This window comes from Oncorhynchus kisutch, linkage group LG4, assembly GCF_002021735.2.
Source record: "Oncorhynchus kisutch isolate 150728-3 linkage group LG4, Okis_V2, whole genome shotgun sequence".
Classification (NCBI taxonomy): Eukaryota; Metazoa; Chordata; class Actinopteri; order Salmoniformes; family Salmonidae; genus Oncorhynchus; species Oncorhynchus kisutch.
In genome coordinates this window covers 52,134,057-52,160,295 of record NC_034177.2, presented here as the reverse complement: position 1 = coordinate 52,160,295, position 26,239 = coordinate 52,134,057, and the positions used below count along the sequence as shown (strand labels likewise).

General features: G+C 42.7%; 2 protein-coding genes across 2 annotated transcripts in view; one reads left to right on the top strand and one right to left on the bottom strand.

Moving 5' to 3' along the window:
* The window catches only part of LOC109889676 (cyclin-dependent kinase 17), a 48,823-nt gene extending 38,770 nt beyond the window's left edge, over positions 1 to 10,053 (bottom strand). Inside the window, exon 1 of the mRNA XM_020481281.2 lies at positions 9,702 to 10,053. Coding sequence (XP_020336870.2) covers positions 9,702 to 9,757 — 56 coding nt within the window. The 5' untranslated portion in view covers positions 9,758 to 10,053. The remainder of the gene's footprint in view (positions 1 to 9,701) is intronic.
* A 9,285-nt stretch (positions 10,054 to 19,338) lies between these two features.
* LOC109888731 (unique cartilage matrix-associated protein) lies at positions 19,339 to 24,441 on the top strand. The gene is made up of 5 exons (XM_020479903.2): positions 19,339 to 19,467; positions 19,715 to 19,783; positions 20,054 to 20,149; positions 22,705 to 22,803; positions 24,205 to 24,441. The coding sequence occupies exons 1-5, from the start codon at positions 19,416 to 19,418 to the stop codon at positions 24,300 to 24,302; spliced, it is 414 nt and encodes a 137-aa protein (XP_020335492.1). The 5' UTR covers positions 19,339 to 19,415; the 3' UTR covers positions 24,303 to 24,441.
* The last annotated feature ends 1,798 nt before the right edge of the window (positions 24,442 to 26,239 follow it).

Sequence of the window (26,239 nt, the reverse complement as noted above, 5' to 3'; positions counted from 1 at the left end):
CTCGTGGGGCTTCAATGATCATGAGGAAGGTTGAGGAATCAGCCCAGAACTACACGGCAGGACCTGGTCAATGACCTGAAGAGAGCTGGGACCACAGTCTCAAAGAAAACCATAAGTAACACACTACGCCGTCATAGATTAAAATCCTGCATGGTGTTTATACTTGCGTACTATTGTTTGTACAGATGAACGTGGTACCTTCAGGCATTTGAAAATTGCTCCCAAGGATGAACCAGACTTGTGGAGGTCTACAATTTTTTTTATGAGGTCTTTATTTTGATTGTCTCATTATGCCAAGCAAAGAGGCACTGAGTTTGAATGTAGGCCTTGAAATACATCCACAGGTCCACCTCCAATTGACTCAGGCTAATTGACATAATTTATCAGAAACTTCTAAAGCCATGACATAATTTTCTGAAATTTTCCAAGCTGTTTAAAGGCACAGTCAACCTAGTGTATGTAAACTTCTGACCCACTGGAATTGTGATACAGTGAATTATAAGTTAAATAATCTGTCTGTAAACAATTGTTGGAAAAATGACTTGTTTCATGCACAAAGTAGATGTCCTAACCGACTTGCCAAAACTATAGTTTGTTAACAAGAAATTTGTGGAGTGGTTGAAAAAGTTAATGCACTATATAGGGAATAGGGTGCCATTTGGGATGCATACTTAATTAATGCTTGTGCCAAAACAGTGGAAAGGCTAACACTGCACTCTTGTACCTGTGTAGTAACTGTATTTACAATAGTGTAAACAATATTATATTAACCATAGACAATATCTATATTATTAACATGTAATAATACCTTAGAATCATTGAGTGTAATGTCTACATTCATCCATCTAACCTCCCTAACCAAATAGGGTCTTAACCAGCTGACACTCGGTGTAGGGTGTAGCTATCCTTAAACGCTGATCTTGGGTCGGTTTTCCATTTCCCCCACTAAGGCGTCAGGTGAGAATTGGCAGAGGGAATGCTAATCCTAGATCTGTCCTTAAGGGGACACTTCACCCCGAAGCCTAACCCTCTGACTGCTGGGTGGCTACTGTATGCTGAGTGAGACTTCCACTTTCAGCCTGACTGTAAAGTGAAAAAATATATAAAAAAACGTTTGGTGAGAGTTCGGGAGGCCACTATTAGGCCAGGGGACAACATTTGCTTACACTAGCATGTGTTGTCTATTGCAACTGCATTTCAGGAGGGGCCGCTTTCGGAGCCTGAGTGCCAGAATTCCGATGTTAATGCTGTAGAGAAAGAGGAAGAGTTTGTATGAATGGCTATGTATAGACCAGAGTTACGGGACGGGGGAGTGTGGTGTGGATTCTGTGTGTGTGTGTGTGTGTGTGTGTGTTTCATGGCACCTGCTCAGTGAGGACTAGGGAGAGGAGGACACTAACCTTCAGCCAGCTGTCCTTGGCTTGGTCCCTTAAACATGAGCCCTGTCCACCACACACACCCCCACATTTATGCTCATACACAAACACGTATTTATGCTCACACACACACACACACACACACACACACACACACACACACACAGGAAGGCACTCAAACATGCATTCACAGAATGCATATATGCACTTACTGCTGCCATATATGCACTTACTGCAGCCAATGTTTGGTGTTCAGTGTAGGCCTCCATTCCATGAGAAATTTGAAAAAAATATACAGGGCCTGACATTAACCTGTTTATCCACTTATCCTTCAGACAAGGAAGTGACTGAAAATGTTGTTGTTTGATGCAAAAGAACACTTTCCAAAATAAAATGCATTATTATTCCCATACCATTATTACAGAGAATCAGACAAATTATTCTACCCACTGCCTATTTAGCTTATTCAAGACCGTCTCAAAATACAACACTGCCCCTTTAAGACAAAAAAACAAAATCTCTTTACATGACTCGCTTTTCAAATATGTCTAGAAATGTACAGGTTTTGTGCTCTTGTAAGAAGCTATCTTTCCCTTATTGCTAAGTACAAATGATCTATAACTGGACTAATAACTCACTAACTAGCAAAGGATATGAACAAAATGTGCACACGTGGCTACATGCAGCTCTCTCTTTGATCTCAAAACAAGCACATTCATTCTGTAAACACAGTCCAGTTCAAAGTAAATGGCACAGGTCCATATATGGCAATGGTCTATTTGCATTCAGTGCATTCGGAAAGTATTCAGACCCCTTGACTTATTCCTCATTTTGTTACGTTACAGCCTTATTCTAAAATTGATTCAATATTTTTTTTCTCATGAATCTACCTACACACAATACCCTATAACGATAAAGCAAAAACAGGTTCTTAAATGTTTGCTCATTTAGATTATTTTTTTAACCAGAAATACCTTATTACATAAGAATTCAGACCCTTTGCTATTAAATTTGAAATTGAGCTCAGGTGCATCCTGTTTCCATTGTTCATCCTTGAGACGTTTCTACAATTTGATTGGAGTCCACCTGTGATAAATTCAATTGATTGGACATGATTTGGAAAGGTACACATCTATCTATGTTAAGGTCCCACAGAGCTTGCCTCCTGACCAAACTGAACAATTGGGGGGGGGGGCCTTGGTCATTCTCAAAACCCCGTTATTTACAAGAGGAAGCGACGCAGGTACATAGGACAAAGAGCCGGATGCCTGGTCAGGACCCGGAAAAGGTAAGTGGGAAAGCTGCCTTTACCATCAATACTACTCGCCAACGTGCAATCATTGGAGAATAAACTAGACGAGGTACGATCACGAATATCCTACCAACGGGACATCAAAAACTGTAATATGTTTCACGGAATCGTGGCTGAATGACGACATGGATATTCAGCTAGCGGGAAACACGCTGCACCGGCAAGATAGAACAGCACACTCCGTTTAGACGAGGGGGAGGTCTGTGCATATTTGTAAACAACAGCTGGTGCACGAAATCTAAGGAAGTCTCTAGATTTTGCTCGCCTGAAGTAGAGTATATTGTGATAAATTGCCGGCCACACTACCTGCCTAGAGAGTTTTCAGCTATACTTTTCGTGGCTGTTTATTTACCACCACAGAAAGATGCTGGCACTAAGACCACACTCAGTCAGCATGTACTCTGTATAAGGAAATAAGCAAACAGGAAACCACTCACCCAGAGGCGGCACTCCTAGTGGCCAGAGACTTTAATGCAGGGAAACTTAAATCAGTTCTACCAAATTTCCATCAACATGTTAACATGTTAAATGTTAAATGCTCCGGGATTCTTCCGATGGCATTGAGGAGTACACCATCAGTCACTGGCTTTATCAATAAGTGCATCGAGGACGTCGTCCCCACAGTGACGTACATACCCAAACTAGAAGCCATGGTACAGGCAACATTCGCACTGAGCTAAAGGGCAGAGCTGCAGCTTTCAAGGTGCGGGACTCTAACCCCGAAGCTTACAAGAAATACTGCTATGCCCTGCGATGAACCATCAAACAGGAAAAGAGTCAATACAGGGCAAAAATTGAATCATACTACACCGGCTCCAAAGCTCGTCTTATGTGGCAGGCCTTGAAAACTATTACAGACCACAAAGGGAAGTACAGCCGCAAGCTGCCCAGTGACACGAGCCTACCAGACGAGCTAAATCACTTCTATCCTCACTTCGAGGCAAGCAACACTGAGGCATGCATGAGAGCATCAGCAGTTCCGGACGACTGTGTGATCACGCTCTACCTCTGCAACTGGATCCTGGACTTCCTGACGGGCCGCCCCCCAGGTGGTGAGGGTAGTTAGCAACACATCTGCCACGCTGATCCTCAACACTGGAGCTCCCCAGGGGTGCGTGCTCAGTCCCCTCCTGTACCTTCTGTTCACCCACAACTGCATGGCTAGTCACAACTCCAACACCATCATTAAGTTTGTAGACGACACGGCAGTGGTAGGCCTGATCACCGACAACGACGAGACAGCCTATAGGGAGAAGGTCAGAGACCTGGCCGAGTGGTACCAGAATAACAACATATCCCGCAACATAACCGAGACTAAGGAGATGATTGTGGACTACAGGAAAAGGAGGACCGAGCACGCCCGCATTCTCATTGGCGGGGCTGTAGTGGAGCAGGTTGAGAACTTCAAGTTCCTTGGTGTCCACATCAACAACAAACTATCATGGTCCAAACACACCAAGATATTTGTGAAGAGGGCACGACAAAGCCTATTCCCCCTCAGGGGGAAAAAAGATTTGGCATCGGAGGGCTTCGGGACAAGTCTCTGAATATCTTGGAGTGGTCCAGCCAGAGACCGGACTTAAACCTGATCGAACATCTCTGGAGAGACCTGAAAATAGCTCTGCGGCAACGCTCCCCATCCAAACTGACAGAGCTTGAGAGGATCTGCAGAGAAGAATGGGAGAGACTCCCAAAATACAGGTGTGCCAAACTTGTAGTGTCATACCCAAGAAGACTCAAGGCTGTAATCACTGCAAAAGGTGCTTCAACAAAGTACTGAGTGAAGGGTCTGAATACTTATGTAAATGTGATATTTCCTACAGCAGTTCTGATTGGTTATGTCACCGGTCTGTAGAAAGTATTGGCTGTGTAGCGCACGAGCTGAGTGAATGTAAAGGCAATAGAATCAAACCAAATTTTATTAATCACATGAGCCAAATACAAAACCAAATATTTCACCTTACAGTGAAATGCTTACTTACGAGCCCCTAACCAACAGTGCAGTTTCAAAAAAATATGGATAAGAATAACAGATAAAACTAACAAGTAATTAAATAACAGCAGCAGAAAATAACAATATATACAGGGGCGGGTACCGGTACAGAGTCAATGTGCGGGGGCACCAGCCATTTGAGTTAGTATGTACATTTAGTATGTACAAGTGGCCATGCATAGATGACAACAGAGAGTGGTGTGGAGAGGGGAGGGAGGGGGTCAATGCAAATAGTCTGGGTAGCCATTTGACTCGATGTTCAGGAGTCTTATCGCTTGGTAGTAGAAGCCTCTTAGACCTAGACTTGGCGCTACGGTACCGCTTGCCGTGTGGTAGCAGAGAGAACAGTCTATGACTAGGGTGGCTGGAGTCTTGACAATTTTTAGGGTCTTCCTCTGACACCACCTGGTATAGAGGTCCTGGATGGCAGCTGCCATACCAGGCAGTGATACAACCAGTCAGGATGTTCTCGAGGGTGCAGCTGTAGAACCTTATGAGGATCTGAGGACCCATGCCAAATCTTTTCTGTCTCCTGAGGGGGAATAGGTTTTGTCGTGCCCTCTTCACGACTGTCTTGGTGTGCTTGGACCATGTTAGTTTGTTGGTGATGTGGATGCCAAGGAACTTGAAGCTCTCAACCTGCTCCACTGCAGCCCCTTCGATGAGAATGGGGGCATGCTCGGTCCTCTTTTTCCTGTAGTCCACAATCATCTCCTTTGTCTTGATCACGTTGAAGGAGAGGTTGTTGTCCTGGCACAACACGGCCAGGTCTCTGACCTCCTCCCTATAGTCTCGTTGCTAGGGAGAGCTTTGTATGCTTCTCTGTGTGTGGAGTATAGGTGGTCCAGAAATATTTTCTGTCTGGTTGCACATTTAACATGCTGATAGAAATTTGGTAAAACTGATTTAAGTTTCCTTGCATTAAAGTCCCCAGCTACTATGAGCACCGCCTCTCGGTGAGCGTTTTCTTGTTTTCTTATAGAGGAATACAGCTCATTCAATGCTATCTTAGTGCCAACCTCTGACTGAGGTGATATGTAAACAGCTTCAAAGAATACAGATGAGAACTCTCTCGGTAGGTAGTGTGGTTTACAGCTTATGATAATATACACAACCTCAGGTGAGAAACAGCTCGAGACTTACTTGGATATAGTGCACCAGCTGTTATTTACAAAAATACATAGTCTTACCAGACGCCGCTGTCTTACCAGACGCCGCTGTTCCATCCTGCCGGTTCATCGTATAACAAGCCAGCTGTATGTTGATATTGTTTAATCTTGTTTAATCTTCCCCGTAACTCGTCGATTTCATTGTCCAAAGATTGCATGTTTGCTTGCAGAATTGAGTGAAGTGGGGGTTTATGCGATCGCCTACGAATTCTCAAAAGGCCGCCCGCTCTCCGGCCTCTCTTTATCAGCCTCCTCTTCACGCAGATCACGGGGTCGAGGCCTGTTCCCGAGGGAGCCGTATCGCCTCTGCCTCGTCATAGTCGTGAAAGAAGAAAAAGGATTCTGCTCGTCCATGGTAAATAATCGCAGTCCTGACGTCTAGAAGTTATTTTCAGTCATCTAAGAGACGGTAGCGGCAACATTATGTACAAAATGAGTAAAAAACAAAGTTACACACAGCGCAGATGAACGAACAACCGATTGTATTTTTGGGGGGGGCACATAAAACGTCTGCCTTCTGCTCCGGCGTCATTTTAAGTCCATCTTAAATCCTACTCCTATGCGTTCTGCCTACAACATCTCTTGCATAGTTTGTTTTGTTTCGGTATGTTGCATTGAAAGTGCCTAATATTGCACTGATTCGATCACAATTACCGAAGTAAATGAAACGTTGATAGTGTTAATAGGGAAAACTCAAACAGTTGTCAACCTTTTCTAAGTCAAAATCACTTTGAGTCAAAATGCAAGCCGAGATCTACCGCTCAGATTTGGATTTTTACATTACTTAAAAAACATAAGCCTATGCAACATCAACCAATTAAAAACCGTACTGTAGCAATGACGTTTGTGCAGTAAGCTATAGGCCCAATACATGATCACCGCATATTGGCTTTGCTTGAATTGCCCTGCCAATGCATGGTTGTTCGGGCCATTTTTAAAAATTATATTTCAAAATTTGAGGTAGGCTATTATGATCACACTGGTAATAGATCTGTTGTTGTATTACTTATGGGCCACAGCTGAGTGAGCATACATTTAAATAATTAGATTTTTATTTACTGGGCTGATGGTGCCTGCATCTGATGGTCAGTCTCAGCAGATGGAGAGAACAGCAGACTGAGGGTCCACTTCTCAACATCCCTCCACTCTCTCTTTCCTCCACTGACACTGACCAAAAATGGTCTTCCAGCTGATTGCATAACTCAAGTTGCACCACATTATTTGTGCCTCATTCACAAATTCATGTTGTTACTCCTATGAACAGAGAAAGTTAAATATTCCTTGATATTAAAAAAGACCCAAGCCACTAATAATAACAACAACGCAACCTTATAGATACATTTTCCTCCTCATTCATTACTGCTGCAGTGCTTGTTGTAGCGCTGAGTGGAAATAGGAAGAATGTGCATTTTATGGCTTATAAAAGTGTTGAATACAAAGTGTTGACAGTGCTAAGAACTTAAACCTGAACTCACTCATTAAAACAGCAGCTCTTTGCTGTGTTCGTTGACAGTCTCACTCCTAGTCATGGTTTTAAACGTTTTAGAAATCTCACAGTAACAACTTTGCTGTAGCTTTCTTTTATGCCTGTTACGTTACTTCAGACACGGTCATCTGAGACAACCGAGTGGCCAGCGGAAGGTCTATAGTGCACTTGATTTGCTCTCCGGGCCCGCCGGGAAGGTAGAGTGTGTACCTTCAAACACATGAAATGGTTCAAATGGCAACAGTTCGCCTACCCGGCGAGCAGGGCAACTAATCGGGAGCACCTACCAATACAAGGCTTTATCAATGGGTTTTTGTACAGAAATGTTTGGCAATCGTGTAGGAATGCCTTGGAGATCAACAAGTTGGTGACCACTGCTCTAGAAAGTTGTAGCGAAGTTCAATCTCGCACTTCTCTCAGTGGGCTAATATTTCTTCTACACTGCAGTCCCGGGGGAGTGGCAGAGACAGTCTCGGGCAACTGTGCACCCACGCACATGTGCAGCTACACACCTTCACAAGCCTTCCGCATACACACCCAACCACACACACCCCCTCAGAGAGCACAATCTGATATATCCTACCCTACCCTGTGGGGATCAGTGCTGCGTGGTTACAGCTGTTTCACAGAAGGTCACGCTACCCTGCCTTACAATTCCACCACCATCTCAAAGGTCTTCACCAAGGTAATACAACAATGTCAAACACACACACACACACACAGGAAAGACTCAACTCCACCTTGGTGGCAACCATCTCCTTTACAACCTCAGTGCGGCACCATATAACACACAGGGATATTTACACATAAAACCTTGACATTACTGAACCAAAAAGAAGAAAGAGCCCATCAATCTGATCTAAACATGAGTTAACGTTTGAATCACAGGCTGACACGAGAGAAACTACAACCAACCACTGAGAAGGACTACAACTATATACACATTGGTTATTACAACTCTACAATGCCGGTAATCAATAACACTATAATGATCAGCTCCAGACTAAACTAAACTTGGAGCTAGAGGCTGCTCTGGGTCAGCAGTCTGTTCGTGTGTGTACTGTTCCTCAGGGTGAGTGAGCTTGCATTCAGAACAATGACGTCTTCCTTCAGGACATCCTGCCAACTCCCCCCCCCCCCCCCCCCCCCCCCCCCACACAGAGGGTCGTATAGCGGGTGAAGCCCAGTCAAACAGTAACCATTAAAGGAAGAGGAATTCCACCAAAAGGAAGGAATGCCATGAAAACAACTGACTACCACTTGCGTCACCCTTGAACCCACAGACACGTTCATGCAGTCTACTGTAAACGTGCCACATGGCAAGGCTCCATCATGCCAACAATGTATTGCCCATGTATCTATCTCCACACAAATATAATTCAAAGGTTTTCAAGTGTAATGAATCCCCACTATTTCAAAAACTTATTTACAGGCCCTTCCCAACAATAAATATAAAAATAATAAACACTAGGAATAAATACATGGATACTTGTTGCAATCCATTGAATACCACTGCGATAGCTTCCTGTGATATTTTAACTAGTAAATCCTATGGGTCAAATGTAATACTATTTCATTCAAAAATGAAACCCCCCCCCCCCCCCCTTATGTAATTTAAAAATATTCCAAGCCTGGTTTACAGCAGAGATTACTTTGTTCTATAAATGTTTTGGAAAACACAAACATGTAGATGGATTTGAAATGTAGGTCAGTAAATGAATTTGGGGTATCACTTTACAATAGGGAATACAAGCCAAGTCGATACAATCATACCTGTCATGTCTGCATACTGTAGCGTACAATCACTAGTAGGGACAACGGGGTGTTTTTGTTGTTTGTTTTTGCCAAAAATATTATTTTCAATTAATCATTTTGTTTAGTTCCTCTTAAACCCTGTGCTTTCCTCATTAAACGACAACATACAGTATTTCTGCGAATTCAGCACTTCCATATATTTTTTAAACATGACAACAGTGGCTTAGCTCCTGTCTGTGTACCTTTTAAATGTTTAATTATTTCGTGTGAAGAGTATCCAGTTTACCTTCCACAGCCTAATAGGCAGGACGGGACAACGCCAATTTGAATAGAAACAGCCTGTCCACCACAATAGAAAGCTACTCACACACACACACATACATACATACATACATACATACACACACACACACACACATACATACATACACATAGGGGAGCGCTGTGAAATAAACATTGCAACATTGTTACCCCATTTTGTGACAACGCGGGGTGGAATGTGTTTTGTTGTGGCCGCAACAACTCGTTGCTATCGTCAAGCCACTTGCACGGTAGGCATTTGCTGTAATTTCGTAAGGACCCATCAGACAAATGTTACCATAGCGCTCACCAGAAACGATTTGCGTTGTTCTGACCGGTGTCCCCGTCCCCGGAGCTTCTTTTCATGCCGGATGCCGTCTTTCCACCCGATGTAAAAAGAGGAATGCTTTGTTGTCTCGGTGTAGTAGTTTCTTATCTCCAATAATGTCACCTAAATCCGCGAGGATGTTGCTCACGCCATGGCTATCGAGGACTCGAAGTTAGAACCTTTGTGGCGGGGGTGGGGGGGGGGGGCAGTAGCGAGTGAACTGTTCCCTTTTCGGTTGGAGAACATACCAGCGTGAGAAACCGATGATGACGATGGATCGGTGTTGAGGGGTGCGAGCTCAGCTGTGTGCGCCTGCCTGACTACTGCTTGCTTACGGTGCCACCGCCGCCGTGTCATCGAACGTATTTTTTCAGACAGAAGAATTTCAACCCCGATCACCAGGGGAAATAGCGCCACCCACTTCGCTATGATCGCCAGTTCATTGTTAGAAACTTCATTAAATGACCGAACTGTTTAAAAAAAAAGTATAGTTTGAGAAACAGACGCCTCACAAATCCTCAACTGGCAGCATCATTAAATAGTACCCACAAAACACCAGTCTCAACGTCAACAGTGAAGAGGAGACTCCAGGATGCTGGCTTTCTAGGCAGAGTTCCTCTGTCCAGTGTCTGTGTTCTTTTGCCCATGTTAATCTTTTCTTTTTATATCTGAGATATGGCTTTTTCTTTGCAACTCTGCCTAGAAGGCCAGCATCCCGAAGCATCCCTCTTGCCCAGTTGTGCACCGGGCCTCCCACTCCTCTTTCTATTCTGGGTAGCGCCAATTTGTACTGTTCTGTGAAGGGAGTAGTACACAGAGTTGTACGAGCTCTTCCGTTTCTTGGCAATTTGTTACATGGAATAGCCTTAATTTCTCAGAACAAGAATAGACTGACAAGTTTCCGAACAAAGTTCTTTGTTTCTGGCCATTTTGAGCCTGTTATCGAACCCACAAATGCTGATGCTCCAGATACTCAACTAGTCTAAAGAAGGCCAGTTTTATTGCTTCTTTAATCAGAACAACTGTTTTCAGCTGTGCTAACATAATTGCAAAAGGCTTTTATAATGATCAATTAGCCTTTTAAAATGATAAACTTGGTTTAGCTAACACAGTGTGTCATCAGAACACAGGAGTGATGGTTGCTGATAATGAGCCTGAGTAGATATTCCATTAAAAATCTGCTGTTTCCAGCTGCAATGGTCATTTACAACATTAACAATGTCTACACTGTATTTCTGATCAATTTGATGTTATTTTCATGCTTTTCTTTCAAAAACAAGGACATTTCTAAGTGAGGCCAAACTTTTGTACATCTCAAGAGAACATTCCTGGCCATCCCCTGTGGAATGTCCATGTTGATCCTCTTGGTCCTCTTGATCCATCCACCTGTCTTCTTTGTTAGTCAGGCCTGACCCCTTCATCCCGTAGTTTTTTCCTGTAATCTAATTAAATTTTCTGCCAGGCCTCTTCTAATAGGGTATAACAGACTTGTTAGCACCTTGACCACATGCCCTCTAGACAGACTACATGCCCTCTTAAAAAAAAACTGCATTTTTTTTCCCCTCAAAACAAAGGTTGTAAAAGTATGCTAGACATTTTATAGAATAAATCATATGTAGTTTGATGATCCTGTGACAAACGGACAAAAGTAATTGATTTTTACATTTTTAAATGGCTTTTGGCGAACGTCTGTTGAACGTCTGTCAAATGTCCGAATGGGTGAATATAAAACCAACTTTACCTCGGTAGAAAGCCATCGGGGGAGTTGAAAATGCGATGGAAACACTTTGAACTTTAGATGCAGTCATCTGTGTTTTAAAATGCAGTCGTGGGTTTTCATTGGAAGCGTCTTTGTATTATTTACTTGTTGGTAACAATTTGTATTTTTGGTCAACTTCATTCTGAAGTGAAGTTATTTGAGGTAACAGTCCGAGGAGGTCTTCTGTGAATAAAAGTGACGTTGAAGAGCAAAGAAGCATCTTACGACCAGTGGTGGAAAAAGTACCCAATTGTTATGCTTGAGTAAAAGTAAAGATACCTTAATAGAAAATGACTCTAGTAAAAGTCACCCAGTAATTTTCCTACTTGAGTAAAAGTCTACAAGTATTTGGTTTTAAATGTACTCAAGTATCAAAAGTAAATGTAATTGCTCAAATATACTTAAGTCTCAAAAGTAAAAATCACTTCACATTCTTTATGTTAAGCAAACCAGACGGCACCATTTTCATTGTTTACATTTTTTTAGTCTGTCAGATCAGAGGCAGTAGGGATGACCAGGAATGTTCTCTTGAGACGTAACAGTGGAGATAAGGAAAACTAAGAGTGAACCTTAACATACCTATATACTGTATATATATATATTAGCATGGGAATGAAAAGATACCAGAGGGTGGATAACAAAAAAAGAACTAAAATAAGAAGTAGACGGTACATGTTTGGTTTTTGGGCTGAATGTATACAGTCGTGGCCAAAAGTTTTGAGAATGACACAAATATTAATTTATATATCATTTATATATTAAGATATATATAAACTGTCCCAAATCAGCTCTACATAATTCAGCAGGGAGGTGTGCAACTACTACACATTATACCCCATTATAACAGTGTAGAAACTGAGTCGTAGTGGGAGGACCACACGCCGTATCTCGTGACAAGTTAACTTCGATAAAATGGTTATTGTTTTGTAGCGAATGGCCCCAACAGGTCCAGCGACTGTCAAACCAACACCTTCATCGTTATGCCAAGAAGTCCAAATCTTTTGACGAGGTCACTAGGTGTTGGGTTAAGGTCGCAACAATATCAATATTTCCACCGCCATAATTAATATTACAGACACAAAAAGATTCCACCAACAAATGATCTGTAGGCATTTATAAAATGTGTCCCAAAACTTCCTATTTCCATCACAGCTGTGGTGTTTTTTTTAATACGGTATGACTACATAAAATCTGTGGATGGAAACAGGGTTATATAGGCGGTAGTTTATTATCTCTCTAGGTCTACGTGTTGATGCTAATCCGTCGTCAGTATTGCGGAGTAATGTTAAAGTGACATTTGAATGTTGAAAGCTGATCCGAGAGCAGCGTTGCTTTTCTTTCCAGCATATAAGTATCGACACTGACAGGGCCGGTTGACAAACACATTAAAAAAACAATATATATATATTTTTTTTGGGGGGGGGGGGTCTCAGTAGGGATCTCAATTTGGGGTCAATTGGGGTTAAACGCCCCCTCCCTGTAATTCTCACAGAAACCCCTTTATGTCGAAAGCTTTATGTGGGGCTCCCGAGAAGCACAGTGGTCTAAAGCACTGCATCTCAGTGCAAGAGATGTCACTACAGTCCCTGGTTGTATCACATCTGGCTGTGATTGGGAGTCCCATAGGGCGGTGCACAATTGGCCCAGAGTCGTCCAGGGTAGGCTGGACGACTTTGACTTACCTAGTTAAATAACTTTTTTTTTAATGATGCCAAGAGTGTCCAAAGCTGTCAAATCAAATAAATACTACGCATGCCAGTCTCTCTTGGCTCAGAGTTGAGGAGAGACGGACTTTATCACTTCTTCTTTTATAAGAAACATTCATTTGTTGAAAATTCCAAATGGTTTATGAAGTCAATTCACACACAGCTCTGACACACACACTTACCCCACCACCAATGCCACCAGAGGTCTTTTCACAGTCCCCAAATCCATAGGAAGTTTAAGAAAGTGTAAAGTATTATATAGAGCCATTACTTCATGGAACTCCCTTCCAGCTGATATTGCTCAAGTGAACAGCAGGCCTGTTTTTATAAAACAGATAAAGCAACATCTCATGGCACGACGCCTCTCCCCTATTGGACCTAGATATGTTGTTTGTATGTATTGATATGTAAGCTGATTGTGCTGTTTTTTAATTTATTTCTGTAGTTCTGTACTTGAGCTGTTCTTGTTTATTAACTTTCTGTATTATGTCAAGTTTTATGTTTTGTGTGGACCCCAGGAACAGTAGCTCCTGCTTTCTCCACAGCTAATGGGTTCCTAATAAAATGTCAAATACCAATGACAGTTGTCTGACTGAAAACTTTACCAGGATGAGGACTTGCCAATGTCAAAGTCTTCCGAAAGCTAAATGACATTTGTTTGTTTAGCTAGCTTCATGCCATATTCCAAATGGATAGGCTACTGTCGCTTATCTGAAAATAAATTATAAATTGATGTTTAATGATCATGAAAAGCATGCAGTTAGTTCCTGTATAACTCTGATAGAGCTAAATGTGTGCAAGTGTTTTGCATGCAACAATCAGACATTTGTAGTTCTGACTATACTCTTCAAGAGGTGATGATATTATAAGTATTCAGACCCCTTGTCTTTTTCCACAGTTTGTTACATTACAGCCTTATTCTAAAATGGATTGAATAAAACATTTTCCTCATCAATCCACACACAATACCCCATAATGACAATGTGAAAACAGGTTGATTTTTTTGTTGTTGCAAATGTATTAAAAATAAAAAACAGAAATACCTTAATTAACATTCAGACTTAACATCAGACTCAAAATTGAGCTTGGGTGCACCCTGTTTCCATTGATCATCCTTGAGATGTTTCTACAACTTGGAGTCCACCTGTGGTAAATTCAATTGATTGGAGATGATTTGGAAAGGCACACACCTGTCTATATTAGGTCCCACAGTTGAGAGTGCATGTCAGAGCAAAAACCAAGCAATGGGGTTGAAGGAATTGTTTGAATTCTCCGAGACAGGATTGTGTCGAAGCACAGATCTGGAGAAGGGTACCAAAACATTTCTGCAGCATTGAAGGTCCCCAAGAACACAATGGCCTCCATCATTCTTTAATGGAAGAAGTTTGAAACCAATAAGACTCTTCCTAGAGCTGGCTTCCCGGCCAAACTGAGCAATCGGGGGAGAAGGGCCTTGGTCAGAGAGGTGACCAAGAACCCTCTGACAGAGCTCCAGATTTCCTCTGTGGAGATGGGAGAACCTTCTAGAAGGGCAACCTTCTAGAAGGGCAACCATCTCTGCAGCACTCCACCAATCAGGCCTTTATGGTAGAGCGGCCAGATGGGAGTAACTCCTCAGTAAAAGGCACATGACAGCCTGCTTGGAGTTTGCCAAACAGCACTTAAAGGATTCTCAGACCATGATAAACAAGATTCTCTGGTCTGAAGAAACCAAGATGGAACTCATTGGAATGCCAAGTGTCACGTCAGGAGGAAACCTGGCACCATCCCTACGGTGAAGCACGGCGGTGGCAGCATCATTAGTCCATAGAAATGCCATTTGTCCATAGAAATGCAATGAATAACAGATTCATACATGGAAAATCAGATTGTAAAAATAAATAAAAATAAGTTTGCTTTGAAGTGTCTGTCCTATATCTGAGAGATCTAAGAAAGATCAGAAAATGATTTATATATTTTTTCTACACATATTTAACGGCTCTTTTAAGGCACTAAACTACTTCCATACAGTATATTCTGTACTTTCATTTTTTAAACAGGTACCAGACTACCTTCAGACGAGTCTTGTGTGGCTTTGTGGGCTTCCTAGAGCCAAACAACCGACATGTACAGTACGTGTTCTTAGAGAGTAGCCCAAACTGTACGGACGCTACTGACAGAAGTTGGCACCTCGGTGGTACCGACATCGATGGATTTAGACACAGCCCATAAAAAAAAAATCCAGATATCCCTAGTTTAAACAGACAGATTTATATGAAGATTTTTGGAGTACGCTAACTTGATTTCCACGGAGGCGCAGACATTGATTCTGGTTGGTTTATTAACACATTAAATCAGGTGTGCTAGCTCTGGAACGGCTGAAGGTCCCCTGAGGAGAGAATAAAAAAACCAACGACTGATTTAGTCGAACATTCTCAAATGACTCAAGGCCATATGAGAGTCTTTCACAATACACTGTCACTGGCCATAGTCATATGTAACATGTAACAGCATAACACAACAGATTAGATCAACTGGGATGACACTCTGACTCACAGTTGCAAAAAAAAAGAGCTGTGCGTAAAACACGCCCCTGAATATGCCCATGAGCCACTGCCCTTACATTTTAATTATCACTAGAAGAGGAAAGAACCCTTTTTTTGAACTGCAAAGAGCCGTTGAAGTGCTCAAATGGTTCTTTGGGTCAATATGGTTCGCACATAGAAGCATCACCCTTCTCAAAGAACCCTTGAGGAACCCTCATTCTTTTGTGTGCATAGAGATGATATGGAGTTGTGTTTACTCAGCTAATGTGATATAATCCTAGCATCTTTCTAACATAATACCCACTAGTTTGATTTACTGGTGTCTCATCTCTATCTATTTGGCACAACATCTATTTGTGTCTTTCTTGATAAGCTTTACAGTATAAGCCGAGTATCGGGCACATGCTTTTCCTTATAAATCCCAACTTTGTAGGAAAATAGCAGTCCATCTGTGTGTGAGATAGAGAGGGATGTTTTTTTGTGCTCTATGTTGATGTACAGTAAGTCTGTACACCAGAATCTCCTTACCACTAGGTTGCTGTTCATTCTCACCATAGAAAATACTTGTTCTTGTTCCCTACCTTGTCAGGACATTTAGGTGAATTGTTAGGACACTGGAGTCCTGATAAGGTAGGACAACTACACACACACACACACACACACACACACACACACACACACACACACACACACACACACACACACAATATCCTTCCTCCCTTTACTCCAACTTACTTTGGACCCCTGGGAGATAATCCATAAAGTCCCTCCACCCTGGATAGCCTAGCATACTTCTCTCTCTCAACAATTTACACATTCACTCCGACCTGTGTCGAGTCAGCTATTCAGGTGGGGAAAAACTCAAGCAAACAAAAGTCTGCATACTTTCCTGATGGAGTTTCTGCTGAGCAAAGAGGGCAGCCTTGTTAAAGGGGCCAGCCCATTCCATCTGGATGGAGAGATCTGGCAGTGTGTGTGTGTGTGTCAAATCAAATCTTTTGTCAAATGCTTCATAACCAACAGGTGTAGACTAACAGTGAAATTCTTTTTTACGGGCCCTTTCAAACAAAGCAGAGAGAAAAAATGGGGGAAAAAGAATAGAAAGATAATAACACGAGGAATAAATACACAATGAGTAACGATAACTTGGTTATACAGTGCCTTGCGAAAGAATTCGGCCCCCTTGAACTTTGCGACCTTTTGCCACATTTCAGGCTTCAAACATAAAGATATAAAACTGTATTTTTTTGTGAAGAATCAACAACAAGTGGGACACAATCATGAAGTGGAACAACATTTATTGGATATTTCAAACTTTTTTAACAAATCAAAAACTGAAAAATTGGGCGTACAAAATTATTCAGCCCCTGCAGCAAACTCTCTCCAGAAGTTCAGTGAGGATCTCTGAATGATCCAATGTTGACCTAAATGACTAATGATGATAAATACAATCCACCTGTGTGTAATCAAGTCTCCGTATACATGCACCTGCACTGTGATAGTCTCAGAGGTCCGTTATAAGCGCAGAGAGCATCATGAAGAACAAGGAACACACCAGGCAGGTCCGAGATACTGTTGTGAAGAAGTTTAAAGCCGGATTTGGATACAAAAAGATTTCCCAAGCTTTAAACATCCCAAGGAGCACTGTGCAAGCGATAATATTGAAATGGAAGGAGTATCAGACCACTGCAAATCTACCAAGACCTGGCCGTCCCTCTAAACTTTCAGCTCATACAAGGAGAAGACTGATCAGAGATGCAGCCAAGAGGCCCATGATCACTCTGGATGAACTGCAGAGATCTACAGCTGAGGTGGGAGACTCTGTCCATAGGACAACAATCAGTCGTATATTGCACAAATCTGGCCTTTATGGAAGAGTGGCAAGAAGAAAGCCATTTCTTAAAGATATCCATAAAAAGTGTCGTTTAAAGTTTGCCACAAGCCACCTGGGAGACACACCAAACATGTGGAAGAAGGTGCTCTGGTCAGATGAAACCAAAATGGAACTTTTTGGCAACAATGCAAAACGTTATGTTTGGCGTAAAAGCAACACAGCTCATCACCCTGAACACCATCCCCACTATCAAACATGGTGGTGGTGGCAGCATCATGGTTTGGGCCTGCTTTTCTTCATCAGGGACAGGGAAGATGGTTAAAATTGATGGGAAGATGGATGGAGCCAAATACAGAACCATTCTGGAAGAAGACCTTAGACTGGGACGGAGATTTGTCTTCCAACAAGACAATGATCCAAAACATAAAGCAAAATCTACAATGGAATGGTTCAAAAATAAACATATCCAGGTGTTAGAATGGCCAAGTCAAAATCAAGACCTGAATCCAATTGAGAATCTGTGGAAAGAACTGAAAACTGCTGTTCACAAATGCTCTCCATCCAACCTCACTGAGCTCGAGCTGTTTTGCAAGGAGGAATGGGAAAAAATGTCAGTCTCTCGATGTGAAAAACTGATAGAGACATACCCCAAGCGACTTACAGCTGTAATCGCAGCAAAAGTCAAAGTATTAACTTAAGGGGGCTGAATAATTTTGGTCTGTGGTCACCACCTGCAGAACCACTCCTTTATTGGGAGTGTCTTGCTAATTGCCTATAATTTCCACCTGTTGTCTATTCCATTTGCACAACAGCATGTGAAATTTATTGTCAATCAGTGTTGCTTCCTAAGTGGACAGTTTGATTTCACAGAAGTGTGATTGACTTGGAGTTACATTGTGTTGTTTAAGTGTTCCCTTTATTCTTTTGTGTATATTGTACATATGGTTCTGCCTGGATGGAGAGATTTGGCGGGAGGCAACACAGGCAAGTCGGTGCCCTCAAAATCTGTTTTGTCATTGCTTTCCAGGACTGTGAATTGCAGTGTTGTAGTAGTTGCAAGTCATCCATTGCTTTCCTGTCTGATAGGTGTAAACATAAAAAAATATACTGTACATGTCAGTAAGTCTCTGGTGTACAGCTGTATCCTGGAGTCCTGCCCAGCAACGAGCCTCCACACATGGCAATTATGACAAAATAACACATTTGTCAACATCAAACCCAATCAAAGCTTTCAGCTCTCCCTTAAATATGTTATGGAGCATTATGTTGAGTGGAATGATGTACAGCACAAACTCGGGTCAGACTTTGCTGCAGGTATACATTATGAAGCTGTAATTAATATTGCAACATAATACTTGTGGCATGAATGATCTCGCATTGAGTCCTTCCCATTTGAAATCTCTAAATGCCCCCAGAGCATGTGCCACCTGAGACAAGGTGAAAGGTCATCTGGACCGTTATCATATATTGTGTAAGTTCAGCTCCAAAGATTATGGTCGGGGGTATATTACTTTTGAGGGTTTTCAGATCAAACTGTTTAATTACTTGAAAAACTGAAATGATGTGGCTTATGTGAGGAAACCTTGACGTTTTTGTGGTGCTGCTTCCATGGTCCCCATGGATCCTCTCTTCCCCTCCCTGACCAACGGTTTGTCAAAGCCTCTGAAATTTCATCCAGCTGATCTTCTCCCAGGCCCCCGGCCCCCCCTTCCAGGGTGCCATCTGCTCTCTTTCTCCCTCTCTCTCATTCTCACCTCCTTCCTCTCTTACTCACCTCCTTCCCCCCGCCCTCTCTCTCTCTCTCTCTCTCTCTCTCTCTCTCTCTCTCTCACCTCTCTCCTTTCCCTCAACGGCTCAGAAACAGCTCTCAAGATGTCCTGGTCGCATGCAACCTTCCTTGTCGCTGTGCTCCTGTCACTGTCCTGTGAGTGAGTCTGCCTGCAGGGGGACTGTATTGTCAGGGAATAATATATACTTACGAGATGTGAATGAATACTTGAGGAGGATGGTGCATGTCATATTTTCTGTGATATCGCTAGAGAAACCTAGAGTGCAGTCTGAGGGCAGAGTGACTCTGTTACTAGTGATAGTGGTATGGGAACATTGTGATAGAGAGCTCAACGCTGATCTGATGTTTTGTCCTATGATCATGTACCTCTGAACCCCTGCAGTATCTCAGGAGGTAGACAGTGCAGCTGTCCCCGATGATAAGGGCACTACCAAGGCAACCGACCCGAGAGGTAAGCAGAGCGACCTTCACTGAACCCTCTTCGTCTTCTGCAGCACATACAACCTAATTTCTTGGTGCGGGCTGAGACTTCAAACCTTACTGAACTCTCTCTTTTTTTGCCTGCTGTTAAATCTACCCTCCTCTCATCTCTTATGCGATTGTAAAAGAATGGACATGTTTTGTTATCTTAGTTTTCCCTGATCTGGGAGCGAACTCTCCACCCTCTGCATACCAACACAATGGCTCTCAACTCAGTCTTTTCTTTATCTTTTCTTCTCAGGTCCACTGAGGGAGATCTTCATGACCGAGGCCGACGCAGCAAACTTCTTCAGACGCCGCAGCAGAAGAGCTGCCAAGTCTCAGGACGAAATTGACGGTGATTGAAGCTTTCTCTGTTTGGATCTCTTTCATGTTGCTTGGATGTTTTTGGAGTTGTTTTTCCACCAACGGTCAGTGGTGAACTGGCAATGGAGAGTGTGGTGTTGCGTGCCTCTGTCTGTGGATGCCTGAATGAAGCATAGCTTGTGTGTGTAGGCATAGATGGATGGTTTGGTCCCACATCTTCTAAATCGATCAATACTTTTTAAGGTCAGCTGAACGTTTTGGTTGCAGAGGTAGCCTACTACTCCACTACGCCAGAGTTTATATTACTGGATGGAGTTTATATTGCTGCAGTTGAATACAGCAATGGCTGAAGTCCCAGTGTTTTATCCATCTTTGCAATGATTCGGTCCCATGTGGCTCAGCTGGTAGTTTGATTCCCATGTGGGACCAGTAGGAACAAATATGAACATGTATGCACTCACTACTGTAAGTTGGATAAGAGTGCCTGCTAAATGGCAAGAATGTAAAAGGATTCAGCTGAATAGGTCATGTTATGACACTGAGTGAATACCGTTATGGCTGGACTGAGCTGGAGAATAGTGTTTTTACTGTGAGAAGGCTGGCCGGCGACTGGCAGCTGCAAAGCCTAGAGCCCTGGACATCGCAGGTGCTATACCTTTGCCGGACCGCCTCAGACCAGAGTTGTGTTCAGTAGGGCACACTGTAGCTAAATGTTTTGCAACAGAAAACCAAACCCAGTGTTCCCATTGGACAAGTTTAGATATGGTACCTCTCTGTTTCAAAAGTTTTCCCCCCACTGAACATGACCCAGCTATAAACGGTAGCATATCGGTGGCTGCTGCAGGAGCTACAGGGTAGCATGGAGCATTTAGCTTCTCTCCTCCTTTTATCCTACTCAGCTAAAACCGAGGAGTAGACAAAAATCTCCACTTTCACAAGTACATGTATAATGCAGGGAAAGGTGATACTTACTGTAGTAAGTTGCAAAACTGAATGCATTTTCCACAACCCCTCTGAATCAGAGAGGTGCGGGAAACTGCCTTAATTGACATCATCAAGGTCGGGGGAGAAGTTGTTGTGGGGTTAACTGCCTCGTTCAAGGGCAGATTTTTCCCACTTTAAGGATTTGAACAAGCAACCTTTCAGTTACTGTCCCAACGCTCTAACCGCTAGGACACGAGAGGAGACCTTGTGAAAGTTCCCATAACTGAGATGTTTGATTGTTCTCTTTAACTACTCAGTTGACGGCCAGGTGAGAGTTTAGCTGGAGAAAGAGAGCCGTTGAGAGGCGAGTTACTTAATGCAGAAACACAAGACAAATTGAAGTGTTAGCTAAAAAAAGTTAGAGCAAGAGAAGAAAAAGAGAGAAAGAGTGAGGTGGAGTGATGTTTGTATCCAGTCTGGGTATGGAGAGAGCAGTTAGAAGTTGAGTGTGGAATGTGCCAACACATAGGCACAGTGGAGGGAGGACAGAAAAATATTTTTGAAAGCCCCTTTGGCAGCCAGATGTTGACACTACTAAACCACAGTAAAGTCATATGAGAAAATGTGGATAAACCTATAGTGTGAGGCGGTCTGTACATCAACATTGCTTGCTGTTTGGGGTTTTAGGCTTGTGTTTCTGTATAAGCACATCTTTATACATGTATTTGATTGTGTGTGTGTGTGTTTTTGGTTTTACTATCCTTGTGGGGATCAGAATTCCCCTTTTAGAATAGTAAAACATGGAAAATGTAGTCAAGAGGGGACGTTTCACCGGTCCCCATAAGGAAAAAGGCTGTTTTAAGCTTCGGGGTTAGGGTTAGAGGTTAGGAGTTAAGGTCAGGGAAATTAGGATTTTGAATGGGAATCAATTGTTTGGTCCCCACAAGGATAGTATAACAAATGTGTGTGTTAGTTTGTGTTATCTGTGTGACCACTGAGTGGTTACAGTGAGGTTCAGCTCTGTTGCCAGGTAGGTATAATCAACATCAATGTGGCTTTCACCTATATTCAAATGGGTGAACCTGTTTGACTTTGGGATTTTATGTGGCGAGGTTATGCCAGGTAGAAGTGAGTGGGTGGGTCAAATACTTTGACAGGAGTTAGGAGCATATCACTCATGTGCCCTGTCACATTATCCTCTCGATGTGTAATTAAGTGACGTGCATACAGTGCAGTATCCCAATTGATTCACATAACCCTTGGTTGACGATATTGGTGGTCACCTTTTTGAGTTTTATTTACACTGGGTCATTAGTTCACAGCTCCCTGACCACCGACCTGCGAAGGAACGCTGCAAGCTTTACCATTTCAACTGTTCATCTGATTGCTTTTCCATTTAGTTGTTATTTACAACTACCTGACTGACCTGAATTCCCTAAATCAAATTCCAAAGGGAGTCGTTATGCAGGCAAAGACCTGTCCCATGGAAACAACAATGACGAAAAGGTCAGAGGTTAGGTGTCAGGATTAGGAGAGGATTCCATGGCCCAAACCCAGCGTCTGCCTGTACTCTGCAGAGATCCAATCCTACGTAATGTTGTCGGTGCAGTTTGACCGCAAGTGATACAATTGAATTGACTTCCTTTTTCTCCTCCCCTATAGCTGAACAGAGGCAGGTGCTGGCTGCAGATAAGCGGAAGAGAGAGAACCATGAGGAACAGAGGAATGAGTTTGAGAACTACGCTGAGGAGGAGCATGACGGTATAATAATACACAGTGTACAAAACATTAGGAACACCTGCTCTTCCCATAATAATAATGTATTCAATTTCTGTAGCGCTTTTCAAAATCTCAAAGCGCCTCATAGAAAAACAAGCAATGCATCACCATGAGTAGCTTTAACTATAGTGAGGTCGACCAATAGGGGCCAGGTCTTTTGAGTTCATGCATCCTCCAAAGATAGAGAGAGGCAGTTCATCATGGCTTGAGAAGAGGAATGTGGTCAGAATGTGGTCAGGGAGATGGTTGATGAAGAAAGGGTCTAGTGGCAATCTTATAGAGGGTTGCTCTGGGAACCAGCCTGATCCATGTAGCGACTGGACTTCTCCTCCTTCATAATGCATGTCACCCACTTGAGTGATGCCTCGGCAGCCAGAAAGCTCACCACACACCGTTCAGAGTAGTAGCTAGTTGTCCTCACTATGAGCCCTCTGCCTCAGCACTGCATTCCTCTACTGCATCTCCCATTCCTCTCACGCTTCAGGTGACTCTTCAATTGATGCTTTCAAAAGATCAGGAACCAGCAACCAAGTGACACAAAAAGCTGATAGTGTCCAGATGCATCATTCGAACCATTAGCCAGCTAGTTAGCTAGCTAAGCCAAAAAGAGTTGACCTGCCAGTCCATCTGCAAATCTGTGGATCAAAACCACCACAAACATGCATAAAATATGCAATAAAAATCAATGTTTTCAAAAACAAAACAACTGATAAAAAAAAACAGTACATATTTACAGGAACTCTTTGCTTAGAGGCTGCTACTAGGGCACCATGGCAAATACCATGACATAGACTGACCAGGTGAACACATGTGAAAGCTATGATCCCTTATTGTTGGATCCACTTTAATCAGTGTATATGGGGGGGGGGGCAGTTTTTAAAGAAGGATTTTTAAGCCTTGAGACACTTGAGACATGGGTTGTGTATGTGAATGGGCAAGACAAAAGATTTAAGTGCCTTTGAACGGGGTATGGTAGTAGGTGCCAGGAGCACCGGTTTGACTATGTCAAGAACTGTGGTGCTGCTGGGTTTTTCCACGCTCAACAGTTTCCTGTGTGTATCAAGAATGGCTTGGCACCTTGTCGAGTCCATGCCCCGACGAATCGAGGCTGTTCTGAGGGCAAAAGGGGGTGCAACTCAATATTAGGAAGATGTTCCTAAGGTTTTGTACACAGTGTATAATACCGTAATATACAGTATAAACAATAACAGGTTATTTTGTATTCTACTCCTGTAACAGTTTCTCTTTTATTGTTGGTGTATAATCAGAGCACAGTATGGCAGTAGCCTATGTGCATCAGTGAATTGATCCAGTAACACTTCATCCAGTAGCGTGATCGGTCTACCCTCGTCATTCCCTCCCATAACTTACCTCTGGCCTTAGAGCAAGACGAGAGGACACGGGAGAGCACCGAGCAGTGGCGAGAGTTCCACTATGACGGCCTGCATCCCCCCCAGGAGTACAACCGCCAGTCTACCTGAGACATCACCGCCCTACTGGAGAACAGTGGTATTACAGCAGGCAGGACACAGAGGGCTACGCCCCCTACTATAATAGTAAATGTAACTTTTTATAATGTCATGTATGCTTCCATAAATACTTTGGAAAGACTTTAGGTAGGTGTTCTCTTTTTAGATATACCTTATAAATAATATTTTTTAAGAAACAAATTAATGGTATTCTTCTGTACTGGTTTGAATGTTTGCATGTGTGTTGCATTTTCGCATGCTGTGTGACGATGCAATGATGTAGATTTGAACATGTTAATACTTATATACAGCTTTAGTCGGAAGTTTACATACACTTAGGTTGGAGTCATGAAAACTCATTTTTCAACCACTCCACAAATTTCTTGTTAACAAACTATAGTTTTGGCAAGTCGGTTAGGATATCTACATTGTGCATGACACAAGTAATTTTTCCAACAATTGTTTACAGACAGATTATTTCACTTATAATTCCCCGTATCACAATTCCAGTGGGTCAGAATTTTACATACACTAAGTTGACTGTGACTTTAAACAGCTTGGAAAATTCAAGAAAATTATGTCATGGCTTCAGAAGCTTCTGATTGACTCAAAAGATTTCAAGGCCTATTTCAAGGCCTACCTTCAAACTCAGTGCCTCTTTGCTTGACATCATGGAAAATCTAAGGAAATCAGCCAAGACCTCATAAAAACAATTGTAGACCTCCAGAAGTCTGGTTCATCCTTGGGAGCAATTTCCAAACGCCTGAAGGTACCACATTCATCTGTACAAACAATAGTATGCAAGTATAAACACCATGGCACCATGCAGCCGTCACACCTCTCAGGAAGGAGATGCATTCTGTCTCCTAGAGATGAACGTGCTTTAGTGCAAAAAGTGCAAATCGATCCCAGAACAACAGCAAAGGACCTTGTTAAGATGCTGGAGGAATCAGGTACAATAGTATCTATATCCACAGTAAAATGAGTCCGATATCGACATAACCTGAAAGTCCGCTCAGCAAGGATAAAGCCACTCCCCCAAAACCGCCATAAAAGAGGCAGACTTCGGTTTGCAACTGCACATGGGGACAAAGATCGTACTTTTTTGGAGAAATGTCCTCTGGTCTGATGAAAGAAAAATAGAACTGTTGGCCATAATGACCATCGTTATGTTTGGAGGGAAAAGAGGGAGGCTTGCAAGCCAAAGAACACCATCCCAAACGTGAAGCACGGGGGTGGCAGCATCATGTTGTGGGGGTGCTTTGCTGCAGGAGGGACTGGTTTGAGTTTGAGTTTATTTTTATTTTTACAGGGACAGTGCACATTAATCAACATTTCAGTAAAAGTGCCGGTTTTAGCCAACCGGCTAATTTTCAACCGCAGTCCCTGGGCAGGTTATTAAAAACAATTACAATATAGACAATAGCAACATAGAACAAGCAAGACATAGCATACAGACAGAGCAACATAGGACAAGCAAGACGTAGCATACAGACAGAGCAGCATAAAACAAAAAGCAGCAAGACAAAATTCATAAAAGCAACAAAGTGTTTCCACACCTCACAAGCTACAGACAACAGACAACATGGAGTGGCAACACACAGCTAGGGACCATGTTCACAACTCTGATTGACCTTTAGCCATGTCTTCAAGCATTTTGTGAAAGTGTGATATGTGGTGCAGTTATGTGTTTCTGATGGCAGTGTATTCCAGACATGGGAAGCTCTCACAGAGAATGCAGATTTACTAAAGGTGCTTTTCCTTAGGGGAACTATACAGTCACCTCTCATGGCAGACCTTGTGGATCTACTGCCATATGTCTGGGTTTTCTGTTTAACAAAAATATTGAGTGGAGGGGGAGCCAGGCCACTGAGGATCTTGAATACAAGACATGCGTCGGTGTATTGCACAAGATTTTCCCAACTCAAGAGCTCATGCTTTCTAAGGAT